The sequence below is a fragment of the Carassius carassius genome, chromosome 32 (assembly GCF_963082965.1).
Source record: "Carassius carassius chromosome 32, fCarCar2.1, whole genome shotgun sequence".
Classification (NCBI taxonomy): Eukaryota; Metazoa; Chordata; class Actinopteri; order Cypriniformes; family Cyprinidae; genus Carassius; species Carassius carassius.
The window spans coordinates 12,791,866-12,805,571 of NC_081786.1; the positions used below are offsets into that span (position 1 = coordinate 12,791,866).

The window sequence follows — 13,706 nt, forward strand, 5'->3', positions numbered from 1 at the left end:
TGGTGAACTGGTTCAAGAAGATCCGGTTACATTGAGTGATTCGTTTGCGAACCGGATATCATTAAACTACAGTGAACGCACTCACAACAGACACGGAAGAGAAGACAATGATGAATAAAGTCGTAGGTTTTGCTATTTTTGGACCAAAATGTATTTTCTATGCTTCAAAAAATCCTAACTGACCCTCTGATGTCACATGGACTACTTTGATGATGTTTTTCTTACCTTTTGGACATGGACAGTATACCGTACACACAGTTTCAATGGAGGGACTGAGAGCTCTCAGACTAAATCTAAAATATCTTAAACAGTGTTCCAAAGATAAATGGAGGTCTCACGGGTTTGGAACGACATGAGAGTTATTAATGACATAATTTAGATTTTTGGCTGAACTAACCCTTTAATGCATCCTGGTTCTTTCTAAATAAAAAGATACATTTTACTGACCCTAAACTTTTGAATGGATTTTAGTGTTCTTATGCTGCCACAGGGAATGATGGGAAATGTAGTTTTGCCACACAAGCCTGTCACCTCATAAAATGCCTCAAATGAACAGTATTGTCTACCAAGATTTATCACAATCTTATTATGAATAATATCAGTGAGTCTTCCATCATAATTAACACGCCCCCCAACGCTTGAAGAAAATCCTCAGCTTCTCATTGGTAATTAATGAGTGTTCATCTCATACATCATTATTCCAAAATAACCTAAAGGCAGCATTAGTGCTTTGCAGATCGTTGTATGCAGAAATTGCTTGAATGGCAAATGTGCATCTATGTTTAGGCTAAAAATACTGCAAACTAACACACTATGGGCCCTATTTTAACAATCTAAATGCAATGTGTAAAGCATACGGTGCAGGCGCACTCAGGGCGTTTCCAAATCCACTTTTGCTATTTTAATGACGGAAAAACGTTTGGTGCGCCCGGGCGCATGGTCTAAACGGGTTGCCCCTATTCTCTTAATGAGTAATGGGTGTTTTTTGGGCATAACGTGCAATAAACTAATCAGAATCTCATCTTCCAGTCCCTTTAAGAGCCAGTTGCGCTCATGCCATGACAGATTTGCTATTTACACGGCAGAATTTGGCAAGCGCAAAGACAGAACGCGTCTCCGAGATGAAACGGTTCATGTTCTATTTTCAGCTCCATAAAATAGCATTGTGCCAGCAATGCGCCTGAACCCACCTCTTTTTTACACCAGCACGCCCATGGGCGCACAAATGGGAGCAAATGCATTTGCTAATTAAACGACGTGGCGCTGGACGGAAAAATGCGAATGGCGCCGGACTGAAACTAGCAAAAATACTTTCGCTGTGCATTGTGTCACATTGCGCCGGGTGTATTATAGGGCCCTATGGCATACTGTCTTCCTATACATACTCAAAAGTGCGCACATTCCCATCAGCAAATGACACACAGGACATACTTTCAGTGAATAGAGAATGCAAAGTGGAATGCAACCAATATTTCTTTCTCTCAAAGGACAAACATGAGGACCAAGCAAGCATATACATGCACACACATACGAAACACACACCTCTGTTCCATATGGTACATGTGCATATTTTTATGGCCTACAGGGAGAACTGTGTGGTTTTTAATAATCGAAATCCTCAGGTGTTTCATTTCAAAACTTTCGTTTGCATAATTATCTTATGTTGCATAAACCTCATCTGATTTCACAGAGACATCTGTCATCGTTTCGCATTGCCTTTGCAGCAGAAGCTTGATTATTAATGTCTGCAATACCTGTGATCTCACTAACAGTCCAGGCTCTGCTTTTTCTTTTCACTCTTGATTCAAAGCGCCATGCTTTTGTTTGCAATGACTGTTCACGTATTCTTCTGTTGACCATTGTCACTCTCTTTTTTTGTTTGTTTTTTCTCCTCATCCCTCTTTCTTTTTGCATGTCCATTGCACTGCCTGTGTTTGTTGTGGGCGAATGAAGAACTGGAATCATCGAGCTGTCACTAAAGTAGGCCTTTCATCTCAAAACTCGGCATTGATTGATATGCTGTGCCTCAGGGCATCAATCAGACATTGATGTAGACCAAAAGCAGTATTAGACCTTAGTCTATTATTTCATGTTTCAAATCAAATCAGTCAACAGAATTTTTTTAATGAATTTTTGTCATTTAAATGTTTGCTTGGTGTGTATTGAACTCTATTGTCTGTGTGTGTGTGTGTGTGTGTGTGTGTGTCAGTGTTTGTAACTCTGTGGATGTGCTGATAGGGTGTTTAAATGAATACTTAAAAAAAAATACTGTTATTATTTATTTACTCACTCTTTTGCTGTCATAGGAACACAAATAGAGATGTTACATAAATTTTAGATTTTTTTTTTAGATTTGATTAATAGAATATTAAAGGTGACGTCATCTATTAAGCACAAAACGCACCATAAAAGTAGTCCATATTACTTATTACAGACTAGCTGTAGTCAAATAAAAACCGTGTGAAGAACACACCAAATATAGTCAGTAGTAGACTGGATCATTGACTCAGTGAGTTGAACTCATCAATGAATAGTTCAAAACAACAAATTTGAACAAGTCAGCCATTTCGTTGAAAAGAACTGGCTCAGAAGAATCATTTATTCACAGATATGGTTCTTGAGTTCAACAAACTGTATCAGGAAATAGTTTATAGCTGTTCTCGGGTTAAAGATTCACTGAGAGAATGCGAAGCTATTATATGGACATAATCTTTTCATGGTGATTTGTTTGTAATTTTCTGAACTTAATATAGTTGATTACTATAAACTGTTACTGTGTGGTTAAAAACTGAATGAAAACTCCAAAGAAAATAACAGCATACAGGTTTGGAATGACATGAGGGTGAGTAAATAATGACAGAATTTTCATTTTTGTAAGATCTATCCCTTTAATAAAGAATTCATGGACATTGACCAGAAGTATCAAAAGCAACAGCACAAATACTATCCAAAATGCCTTTTATTATTTTAATATAGCAAAATGGCTAAAACAAAAGAACCTCATTTATTTCAGTGTCTGTTCGAAGAGAACTGTTGACATCACTGGAAGAGATGTAATTTGTATTTGTAATATCTACCCAAATAAACCCTGGATAAATCCCTGATCTGAAAGAGAGTGTGTAAAATAAAAAAATACACACACACATAGGGTTACAGGGTGATTTTGGCTTGAATATTTAAAACAGCCATTATACATATTTAATGTTATCGTTGTGGCCATTTCCCTAAAGCAAGTCTACACTGTACTATTGATGTCCTTGTGTGTGAAAGCTGTTTTATTCATGAACATGCACTCATAGTTCACCAAATAAGGAATATATAATATATAAAGCAACAATTCAACCAAATGTCATAACCAAGTCATCACTACAACTAGAAGTGGTTCAACTCCTCTTCTGTTTCTCAGAATAATGATCGCAGAAACTCTGGTGGCAAGAAATAATAGGGAAAAACCATGCTTTGACATCCCAGAAGTGCACTTTCAGAAAAAGATTGTACTTTTGCATATATTCCAGTGTGTTTGTTCTGGTGCTCAGGTGCTGTTTCAGCTCTCTGTATTGTTGATTTCAGAGGGTTGGCTTGGCAGACGCCTGCACGTATTTATAAACGCAGAGAATCTGTGCTAAGAGAGACAATGCATTTTATTTAGACTCAAGAAAACGTGTCGGTAGAATTGCTTCGGCCTATAATGTTTATATTTGATGGATGGATGAAAACATATTTTGCAGTATGTTTAATTCTCTCTATCTCTCTGTCTCTTCCTCAGGGTATCAGTAGTTTGTTTAGTTCACTGAAGGTGGTTCGTCTGTTGCGTCTGGGCCGGGTGGCTCGCAAACTAGATCACTACATCGAGTATGGTGCAGCTGTTTTGGTTCTGCTGGTTTGCGTGTTTGGGCTGGCCGCCCACTGGCTGGCCTGCATCTGGTATAGCATTGGAGACTATGAAGTCATAGACGAGGAACGTAACAAAGTACGTCCGGAGAGCTGGCTTTATATGCTGGGTGAGACAATCGGGACACCCTATCGCTTCAACGTCAGCGGGACGGGAAGATGGGAAGGTGGGCCTACGAAAGATTCAGTCTACATCACGTCTCTGTACTTCACCATGACCAGCCTGACCAGTATTGGTTTTGGAAACATCGCTCCAACCACAGATGGGGAGAAGATCTTCGCTGTGGCCATGATGATGATTGGATGTGAGTTGAAAAGCTTCTTTATAAACACGTGCATGAAAATTATCATTTGAGAACTAGTAATTGTTGTGCGTATAAGTAACAAGCTAGTGCAGTTCAGCTAGCAAATTCAGGGCTCAGCAATAATGATGACCCACTGGCCAAGTTTTAGGCCAGTCGATAGAAAAACGTTATAGATTTATAATGTTGCAAATGTAAACGTGGTTTTCTGTGTCATTTGGGTGCAAAATCAACTTTTTAAACTTTTTTCTAGTTTTCTAACTAGTTAACATAGAAAAAGGTTTTAGCTGTGTACTTGTACTTTGGTCAAAAATCACGTTACCATAATATTTTCCAGTGTGAAATGATCCGTTTCTGACCATATTACCCCCTCAATTGTGTTTTGATTCATTTGTGACCATTTATGCTGACTGAGACAGCTACATTTCATTTGGTTCTGAACAGTGATTTGTTACGAAGGCAGATGAGTGAAATAATGGAGCGTTGACTCTAGAGATGATGCCTGCAGGGTCATCCACGGCGGGGCTCTCGCAGATCACACTGCCATTGAGCTGTGATTCACCACTCAGAGGAAAATGAGTCAGTTCCATTATATGTGCTGCTATTAAACATGACCAGCTGCCAGAACGCTGTTATTTATATGGTTAAACTCCCTCATGAGAGGCTTATTTTCAGAGTAAACATACATAGCTGTCTTCTGGGCAAACAATCATACAGTGCAGAACATCAGTAGGTTCAGAGGTGGGATCTAGAATTTATGTGAAATTTTGTTACACAATATAATAGGCAAAACTATTTAAATCAATTAACTAAACCTTTTTAATGCAGGACAAGGCCGTTTTGTCACAAGAAAGGGAAAATAATTACTTGCGTAAGATAATTGGTTTAGATAATTCATTGTACATGCTCATTTCTTGTATATTTTCATTACTTTCATCATTATCAAACTTCATATATTGTTAATCTGTAAAAACACTAATAATTTAAATGTAATTTTTTGCAAATCTTAAAATGAATATCCATTTTTCATACTATACAGTATAATGTTCTTGTTACATACCTGGACTCATTTTGTGTGTGTTTGCCCCTGTGACCCAGTTTCTGTCTTCCGTATTTGGTTTGATTAGTTCCCAGGTGTGTCTTTTCTATTCCCCATGTGTTCCATGTCCCTGTTAATTTAGTGATTCCATCCACCTGTGTTTCCCCATTATCCCAGGTACTTAAACCTTGTCCTTTCAGTTCAGTTTTGTCGGGTCTACTATCCTCTTACTACTTACTATCCACTTACGTGTGTCTACCTCTGTGCTCCATGTGTTGGATGTAATAAAAGCCTTATTTCGTGTATCCTCGGCTCCGTGTTCCTTCGGGCAGCGTAAACGGTAACAGAAGACCCGACCTAAAAAATTAAAAAACAGCTTGTTTTCCCTCCGTTTTGTTTTCCGTTTTTTCAGTCTTTTTCTTTCCGTAGTGTGTCAATGGATCCCCTCTATAGCCCCGAATTCCTCCTCCTGCTGGAGCAGGAAGGACTTTCTCTCGAGGACCATACCAGACGCCTACCCTCTCAGTCTCCCACGCCTACCTCCTCCAGTCAGTTCCTATGCTCCATCTCCGCTGGTTCCGCCCAGCCATGAGTTTTCTGTTTCTCCGCTGGTTCCGCCCAGCCATGAATTGCTGTTTCTCCGCTGGTTCCGCCCAGCCATGAATTTTCTGTTTCTCCGCTGGTTCCGCCCAGCCCTGAATTTTCTGTTTCTCCGCTGGTTCCGCCCAGCCCTGAGTTTTCTGCGTCTCCGCTGGTTCCGCCCAGCTCTGAATCTTCTGTGTCTCCGCTGGTTCCGCCCAGCTCTGAATCTTCTGTGTCTCCTGTGTTCCCTCCCAGTCTCCCTCTCCCACCTCCTCCTGGACCTGCCGGTCCCTCTGCTCCACTTCCGCTGGTTCCGTCCAGCCCTGATCCTCCTGTGTTTCCTCCCATCCTTCCTCTCTCTCCTCCTGCTAGACCAGCCAGTTCCTCGTCATCCCTGCTGGTGCCAGTCAGTCCCGCAGCTCACCCTCAGTCCGCGCCATCTGGACACGATGGTTCGCCGCTGGACTGCCAGTCTCCAGCTCCGCCTTGGCGCGTTAAGGCCCTGTCGCCGCCTCCAGCCTCCGAGCCCTGGACTCCTCCTCGGTCCTTCGACCCAGCGGCTCCGCCTTGGCTCTTAGCTCCCTCGTCTCCACTGTGGCCTGGCATCCCACTTGCTCCACCGGGCTCCCTTGTTCCTCCGGCTCCACCTTGGTCAGTCGTCGACCATCCGCCACCTCGGGACTCCACTCCTCTGGTTCCACCTCGTCACTCCATCCCTCCGGCTCTGTCAGGCTCCTCCTTCCCTCTGGTTCCACCTCCATCCTCGGTCGCTCCGGCTCCACAGCGGTCTTCCAGGACCCTGCGTCTGCCTGGGTCGCCTGAGCCTTCTGCTCCACCTAGGCCCTTTGGATCCTTGACGTCACCCTGGCTCTGCGGCTGTGCTGCTCCATCTTGGGCTCCTCACCCACCGCTGCAGTCTCCGCTTGTCGGCCCCCTGGTGTTGTCGACCCCTCCTTCACCATGGCTCCTCCCGCCGTCGACTCCACCATGGATCTCCGTCCTGGCTGGTCTCTGGTGGACCATCTAGCTCCTCCTGCTCCTGTCTCCTCCCTGGCTCCTTCCTCCGTGGTTCCTGTCTGCTGGCCCCCTCCTGGGAGTCTGTCCTCTACCGGAACCTCCTCCCAAGTTCCCACCCACGCCTCCCTCTGTTGTTTCTACGGTGCGAGGACGCACCTACCGGGAGGGGGGAGTACTGTTACATACCTGGACTCATTTTGTGTGTGTTTGCCCCTGTGACCCAGTTTCTGTCTTCCATATTTGGTTTGATTAGTTCCCAGGTGTGTCTATTCTATTCCCCATGTGTTCCATGTCCCTGTTAATTTAGTGATTCCATCCACCTGTGTTTCCCCATTATCCCAGGTACTTAAACCTTGTCCTTTCAGTTCAGTTTTGTCGGGTCTACTATCCACTTACTACTTACTATCCACTTACGTGTGTCTACCTCTGTGCTCCATGTGTTGGATGTAATAAAAGCCTTATTTTGTGTATCCTCGGCTCCGTGTTCCTTCCAGCAGCGTAAACGGTAACAGTTCTGATTCACTTTTAATAAACAACTGATTTCAGTTTTTAGTGCATAATGTATTGTTCATTGATAGTTCATGTCAGCTAAAGTTGCATTTGTTTACATTACATTTTTACAAACATTATTAGTGAATAATACATTATTCCAACATTTAATAACATTAACATAAATCAAAAGTTGTATCTGTTAATATTATTAACTCAGCATTAGCATTTTTATTAAATTACATAAATACTGTTACAAATGTATGAATCATTGTTATTTAGTATGAGTTTATTTCCCATTAACTAATGGGAGCTTATTTGAAAGTGTTATCAATTATTAAGACACAATATTATGAAATTATATATAGATGGAATAATAATTAGAAAAAGCCAGACTGGGAAAATTGTTAAAAAAATGTTGATGACTCGGTTCGCACTGAACATTTCTGTTCAATCATATATTTTCTGTAATTATAATGTGCAGATGGCCGCAGGGAACTTAAATCACATAATTACATAAAGGAAAAAAAAAGAATTTAAATATACAGCATGTACTGGCATTGACGCTCACAGGCATTTATTTTTTCAAACTGTTTCTTGTAGCTCAAGTCACGTTGCATTACATAATAATCTGTAAGTCGTGTTTTATGCTTATTTAACAACAGTTAATGAAAATGTTCAACTGACATTACATTGCAGTCTGTTCACAAAGGCTTCAAGGTGATGTGAACTTACAGGCTTTTGTTTCACAAGTGCATTTCAGATTTCTGAATCGTGCTGATGTTTCATCATGTTTATAGTGACAGTTTAAATCAGCGCTGAGTGTAAACACTTGATTTGAGCAGCGTTTGCATAATTCTCAAGGGCTTTATTCCACAGTCTAGAGAAGTTGTGAGCGAAATTAGTCTCTTCTTTTGAAACAAAACCAGAAGTGCAGATGCTGATTTCATGGCTTGCTCTGGGAACAAGGCTGGCAGCAGGTGCTGGAATGCCTGTTCTGTTGCCATGGCAAACGCTAGCTTGGGGCACGAGTTTAACGACTGATAGAAAATATAAATCCGACTGAGACAGACTAACAGGTAGAAACATACATGCCTGGCTTGTTTTCCTCACATATACCTTTCTGCAGCTCGCCTGTGTGCATGTGCCGATGTACACGTGCAGAGGTCTTTGAGTCGGTGACAAACATAAAGCAGCTTTCATCTTTCCCCTGCAGGAGTTTTTGTCAGCTAATGACTTCATACATATTAGATATGCGTTTATGAGGCATGCATCCGCAAATTCATCGCAACTCTGTGAAATATGCGTGTTTTGCCTTGTTTGATTGATAGCTTAACTTCCTGTCTTGTTTTCAGATTAATTTCCTTCAGTGGCATTAACGCTTCTAACGTGTTTTTACTGCATGTGCACAGGTTGCGATATCACAAAAAGGGCGGAGCCTCAGCTTATGAATATTGATAAGGTTATAGCTTATAGTTTAACATGATGTTTTAAGTTGTGATTTATATATTGAATGATTTCTTGATTGAATCTTGATTTGAACTATTGGACTAGTCTTTGAAAAGCAAATGGTTCTTTCCATCAAAAATAGGGAACTACCCTTACTAAGGTCTGTTAAGCAACTGTCTGAACAACTTGTTATTAAGCAGCTACAGTTTGCTTTTTCTAGGTAACATTTAGGTGCAGATAAATCTGAAATAGTCAGCACTACACTTATAAACCAGCATCCAGCAAATTAGTTACAGCAAATACTGCCACAGCTGTTCTCCATAAATTTAAAGACAATAGCTTACAGACAAGAATCTCATTTAGCAAACACAAACAGCTTTTAACAAAACTCCTTTTTTTACAATTTACCTCAATACATTTCATTTACACAAAGTACTGCAGTATTGTTGCGAATTTGACAAATAAAGCTTTTAACTTAAACGTTGATGTTTTCAGAAAGGTACACTGACTGTAGTTTGAGCAGGTAGATGAAATAGTGTTGTGCTGTTTTAAGAGTTGATAAATATATCCTGAAATTAAATAGAATAAAAATAGAATAAAAATTCTGCATGAAGAGTGACTTTGAGAGTCACGAGCTGAGTAAAATGTCCAGAATATTCAATGCCCCTGATACTCTGACACCATCAGCATCAGAGTGAACTGAACGTGTCAGCCAGAAATGGGAAGCTAAAACGCACTGTTCTTTATTGCCTAAGTGGTTGTGAGCCTGTTTTCCAGTAGATTTGGTGCTTTATCAATTTACCTTGGCCAAATTCCCCGGCATCCTAACCTTTCAGCTGACATGATACAGATTTACAGTGTTTGCAAACGTTGAGCAGAAAGAGCTTTCACTCACCCTATCGTCACATGGCCCTTTGTAGGCAATGATGCAAGTTCAATTGGAAGCAGAGATGCCAAGATATGAAATATTCTGTCACATGTTTCTGTAATGGAGCCACAGGGAATCTTTTGACAAGGACTCGTTTCATCTGATCAGATACACTTTCTTTCCCTTTTTTCCCTCTTTTTTTCTCTCTCTTTTACCTCTTCCTGATTTACAGACATCATCAAGGAACAAACACAGATAAAAGACACACATACACCCTCAACACTTAACTAATCTCAATAATAGTGACAACAACCACTGTTTATTAAATAGTGTATATATATATATATATATATATATATATATATATATATACACACACACATACATACTGGAATAGAAAATGAAATATATGATATATATGTATTTTATTTCTATACTTAGTTGAGCATCTATTAAGCGATGAGACACAGAGCTGTGGCTCTTATTTATGAGTGCAGTACCTAATGAGGATAATTGGTGCTTCTGAACAAACAGATTAAATGATGCTATCAGTCATGGCAATGGATGAGTTAGTAATGGCTGATTAGAAGGCAAAAGAGATCTGAATTTCTAGGGGTCAAAATTAGGACGGAATTGTTGGGTTTCAATTGTGAGATGTTTTCTTTTGAAGAATAATTATGATGACTAGATAATTACATTTGAATGACTGATGAACAGATTAATATTAAAGCTGAATTTCAGGGGTTGAATTACTTTTATAACATGTAAAGTACACTCTAAGAAAAGTCTGTGATGTTCTGTGTTAATATGAATTAATTTTCCACAGGTGTTTAAATTAGGTGAATTAGGCTTTGAAATGTGTTGTGTTTTGAATTAAAGGAAAAATCTGTAAATTTAAGGGGCCTCTACACGATACCGTTTACATCTAGAATCTCAATAACACGACAATGGTGTTTTGAAACCTATGACAATACCGTTACCTGTTAACAATACTGTTATTAAAATACAAAAATGCTAATTTGTGAAAACGGTGATGTCATGCGCATGCATAGGCCTATTACATGTTTGTGTAATGTATTTTACAGTATTACATCACCAACTACTGGCATAGAAATTACAGCATTTTAAGTCGCTTTAGTGGATCTGTGTGAACAATCATTCATCGTTCTGACAACATTGTTGTTTGTATGCCAAAAAAAAGTGAAAAAACATTAGCCATCTATTTCTGCATTTTGTACTTTATTTTAAATGTAATCTCTAAGTTTGAAAATGTCCCTCTGACTCACAGAATGTTCAGCACTCAAAATGTAAGTGAAAGTGCTGATGTAATAATATTTGCATACTCTATTCAGAATAATTTCCATACAGATTTGTGATTGGTCTTTTCTATGATCTGTTTTGATCCATTTATTAATCTATAACAGACTTTATATTGCCAAAACAGTGTCAAATTAGTGTAGATGACTGTGTGCTGCTGACTGCATTTCATTTATACCAAACTAAAGCCTAAAACCTCAAAGGTTTTTGCTATAATGCTTTAAACTTTATTGGCAAAGCAAAGGGGTGATAAAAAGAAAGAGAGGGAGAGATGAAGGGAAGATCCCAAAGTATTATGCTGGCAGTACAATTAATCACCTGCTCTAATCAAATTACACTAACACAGGCTTATCTCCTCCACCCCATGTTTTTCTTTGCTCTACTGCTCATTCTCTCTCTCCATCTCTGGCAGCAGCCCAACTCAAGCAGACGGTGTGATGTGCGTGTCTTTTACCAAAGCAGTGTTTTGAATGTGTCTCGTCGTCAAGACAATTGCAGCAGCACTTTTCTAATGAACGGAGCAGGTGTACAATCATCAGATCTACAAAACTTTGTGAAAAATGTATACAGTACGTTTTCACTAATGAGTCCTGCTTTACAGTACCATCTCAAGAAGTCCCCTTGGGGTTTAGTGATGGTTTTGCCCCTCTTCTAATGACTTGAACTTGCATGTTTTAAACAGAGCACACAGAAAAAACATGTTGTTTGGTCGATTTAAGGCTCCTATATGAACACAAGTAAGATTAATATGGTTCTGTGCCACTGTTTCCACTCTAAATCACATGCTCGATATGCCGTTTCCTTGTTTGAGTTGTTGTGTACTTCAGGAGGAACAGAATAACCCGAATGTGACTATTTTTAGAAAAGATGTTAAATTCATGAAACCTCGGCTTTAGCTGTGCTAAGGGGAGCAGTAAATGAGAGTGTGAAAGAGAGAAACACAGGGTGGATGGAGGAATTTCAGTGTGTCAGTCACAAAGTTTTAGTGAGCAATTTAGTGTCCAGTAACATATTCAGTTACATTTTTCTCTGACAAAAATGGCTACTTTTGTAAAAAAGTGACTTGAGATCGGCAAAAGATAATAAATGGTAAAAAATCCCTCCTTACTGTAAATCTTAAAATCTAAAACCTTTTTTATTACTTTGTACTGTTCTCTGAGGTCCACTTACAAGGTCGTCAAGATATTTACATAAAAAAACATCAGAATTTAAGAAATAGGCTATTTTCTGCTCTGTTTTAACCCTCATCAGAAGGCTCTGTTTGCATGGGCCTGGCGGATTGTAGACTCTGAAGTAAATGCCCACTGCTATTATTGGCTTACTGTTGTGACAGTTTGACAGGGTCAATCCATCATAGATGGTTGCAGTTGTGATTTAGGTTAAAATGCGTAACTACAACTAAACAATCTGTAATAAAAGACAATAGTGACCATGTTATAAAAGTTACTCACACTTGTGTGTTGTCACATTGAATCCAATATAGTCAACACAGCATAATCTTTTAGTTTCAATCTTTTTGTCATTAAAAATAAAAGTTCATCCACTTTTTCTTAATGTTGGGATTAGAAGGAAGGCAAAGACTGTGTTTTTCCACAACTTGGCACTGCACACCATCTGGCTGTCTTTGGTGTCATCTGTTGTTTGATTTATGCATATACCTGTGCATTTGCCTCTCTTGTTATTTATACTATGTGTGCAAATTGGTAGGGGGGGCTAAACAGGCAGCGATGTAGAAGCAGGCGTTGATCTTCTTCTCCGGAGGTGGTGTTTAGCCACACTATTATGTAAAAACGCGGCACATTCCATGACTTCAATATTATTATTCAATATATAGCTGTTATTAGACTAATAAGAAAGCTCTGAATACTGAAACTTACAGGATGTTTTTTATGGTAAAATTACCTCTTATATATCAAAAGGTGGGAATGTTGATTTCTCAGTTCATGAGCCCTTTAAAGGGATGCTTCATGAAATAATAAAAATTCTGTCATCATTTAGTCACCCCTCACATTGTTCCAAAAACCATGAAGCACAAAAGGAATTTGTATAGCCTGAACATTCCTTTCATAATAATGAAATTGAATAAAGACTGGGGCTGTCAAAATTTTAAATAACAAAACCATAAAAGTTTCATAAAAAGTCCAAATGTAATTCATTATTGACTTACAGAAGTAGCCATGTCTAATTTGTGATTGAAACATTTGTTTGAGTCAAATTGTCTCAATGATTTGGTTGTTTCAGTTAAAAACAGATTTGAACTGATCTGGTTCTCAACAATGGTCTGATTCCATTGATGTGAATGTTCTTGTTATTAAAGCTCTGTTACGGTTTCAGAAGACTTCAGCACTTGAAAACATCAGTATATAATTTAATCATGTGATATGAGCTATAGATCAGATCATTATTGTCAAGAGCTGCCGAGACAATCCTTGCAATCTCAAAGAACAAACTAATGACACATTAAAGAAATACTTACACTCACTCTCTCTCTGTCACACTTACATGATTAAAGAGTGTACATCAGCTGTGTTAATGTAAGGGGAGGGTGTGTAAGGAGCTGCCTGGCTCACTTATTTGTTCATTTGTTAATGAACATACGCCCGCCTCTGTAATGAAAAACAGATCTGTGTGTGTTTGATTTGACGGGACAGTTTATGTTGAACCGTGAAAGCAGTTAAAGTTTGTTGGGTGACCTCACACATTGATACATCTGGACGTGTCTGTGTCCTATGTGTGGTGTCAGAGCATCTAG

General features: G+C 39.4%; 1 protein-coding gene across 2 annotated transcripts in view; it reads left to right on the forward strand.

Moving 5' to 3' along the window:
* The window catches only part of kcnh1a (potassium voltage-gated channel, subfamily H (eag-related), member 1a), a 49,805-nt gene that overhangs the window by 15,247 nt on the left and 20,852 nt on the right, over positions 1–13,706 (forward strand). For both annotated transcript variants that reach the window (XM_059520390.1, XM_059520391.1), the window contains one exon: positions 3,767–4,196. In XM_059520390.1, coding sequence (XP_059376373.1) covers positions 3,767–4,196 — 430 coding nt within the window. The remainder of the gene's footprint in view (positions 1–3,766; positions 4,197–13,706) is intronic.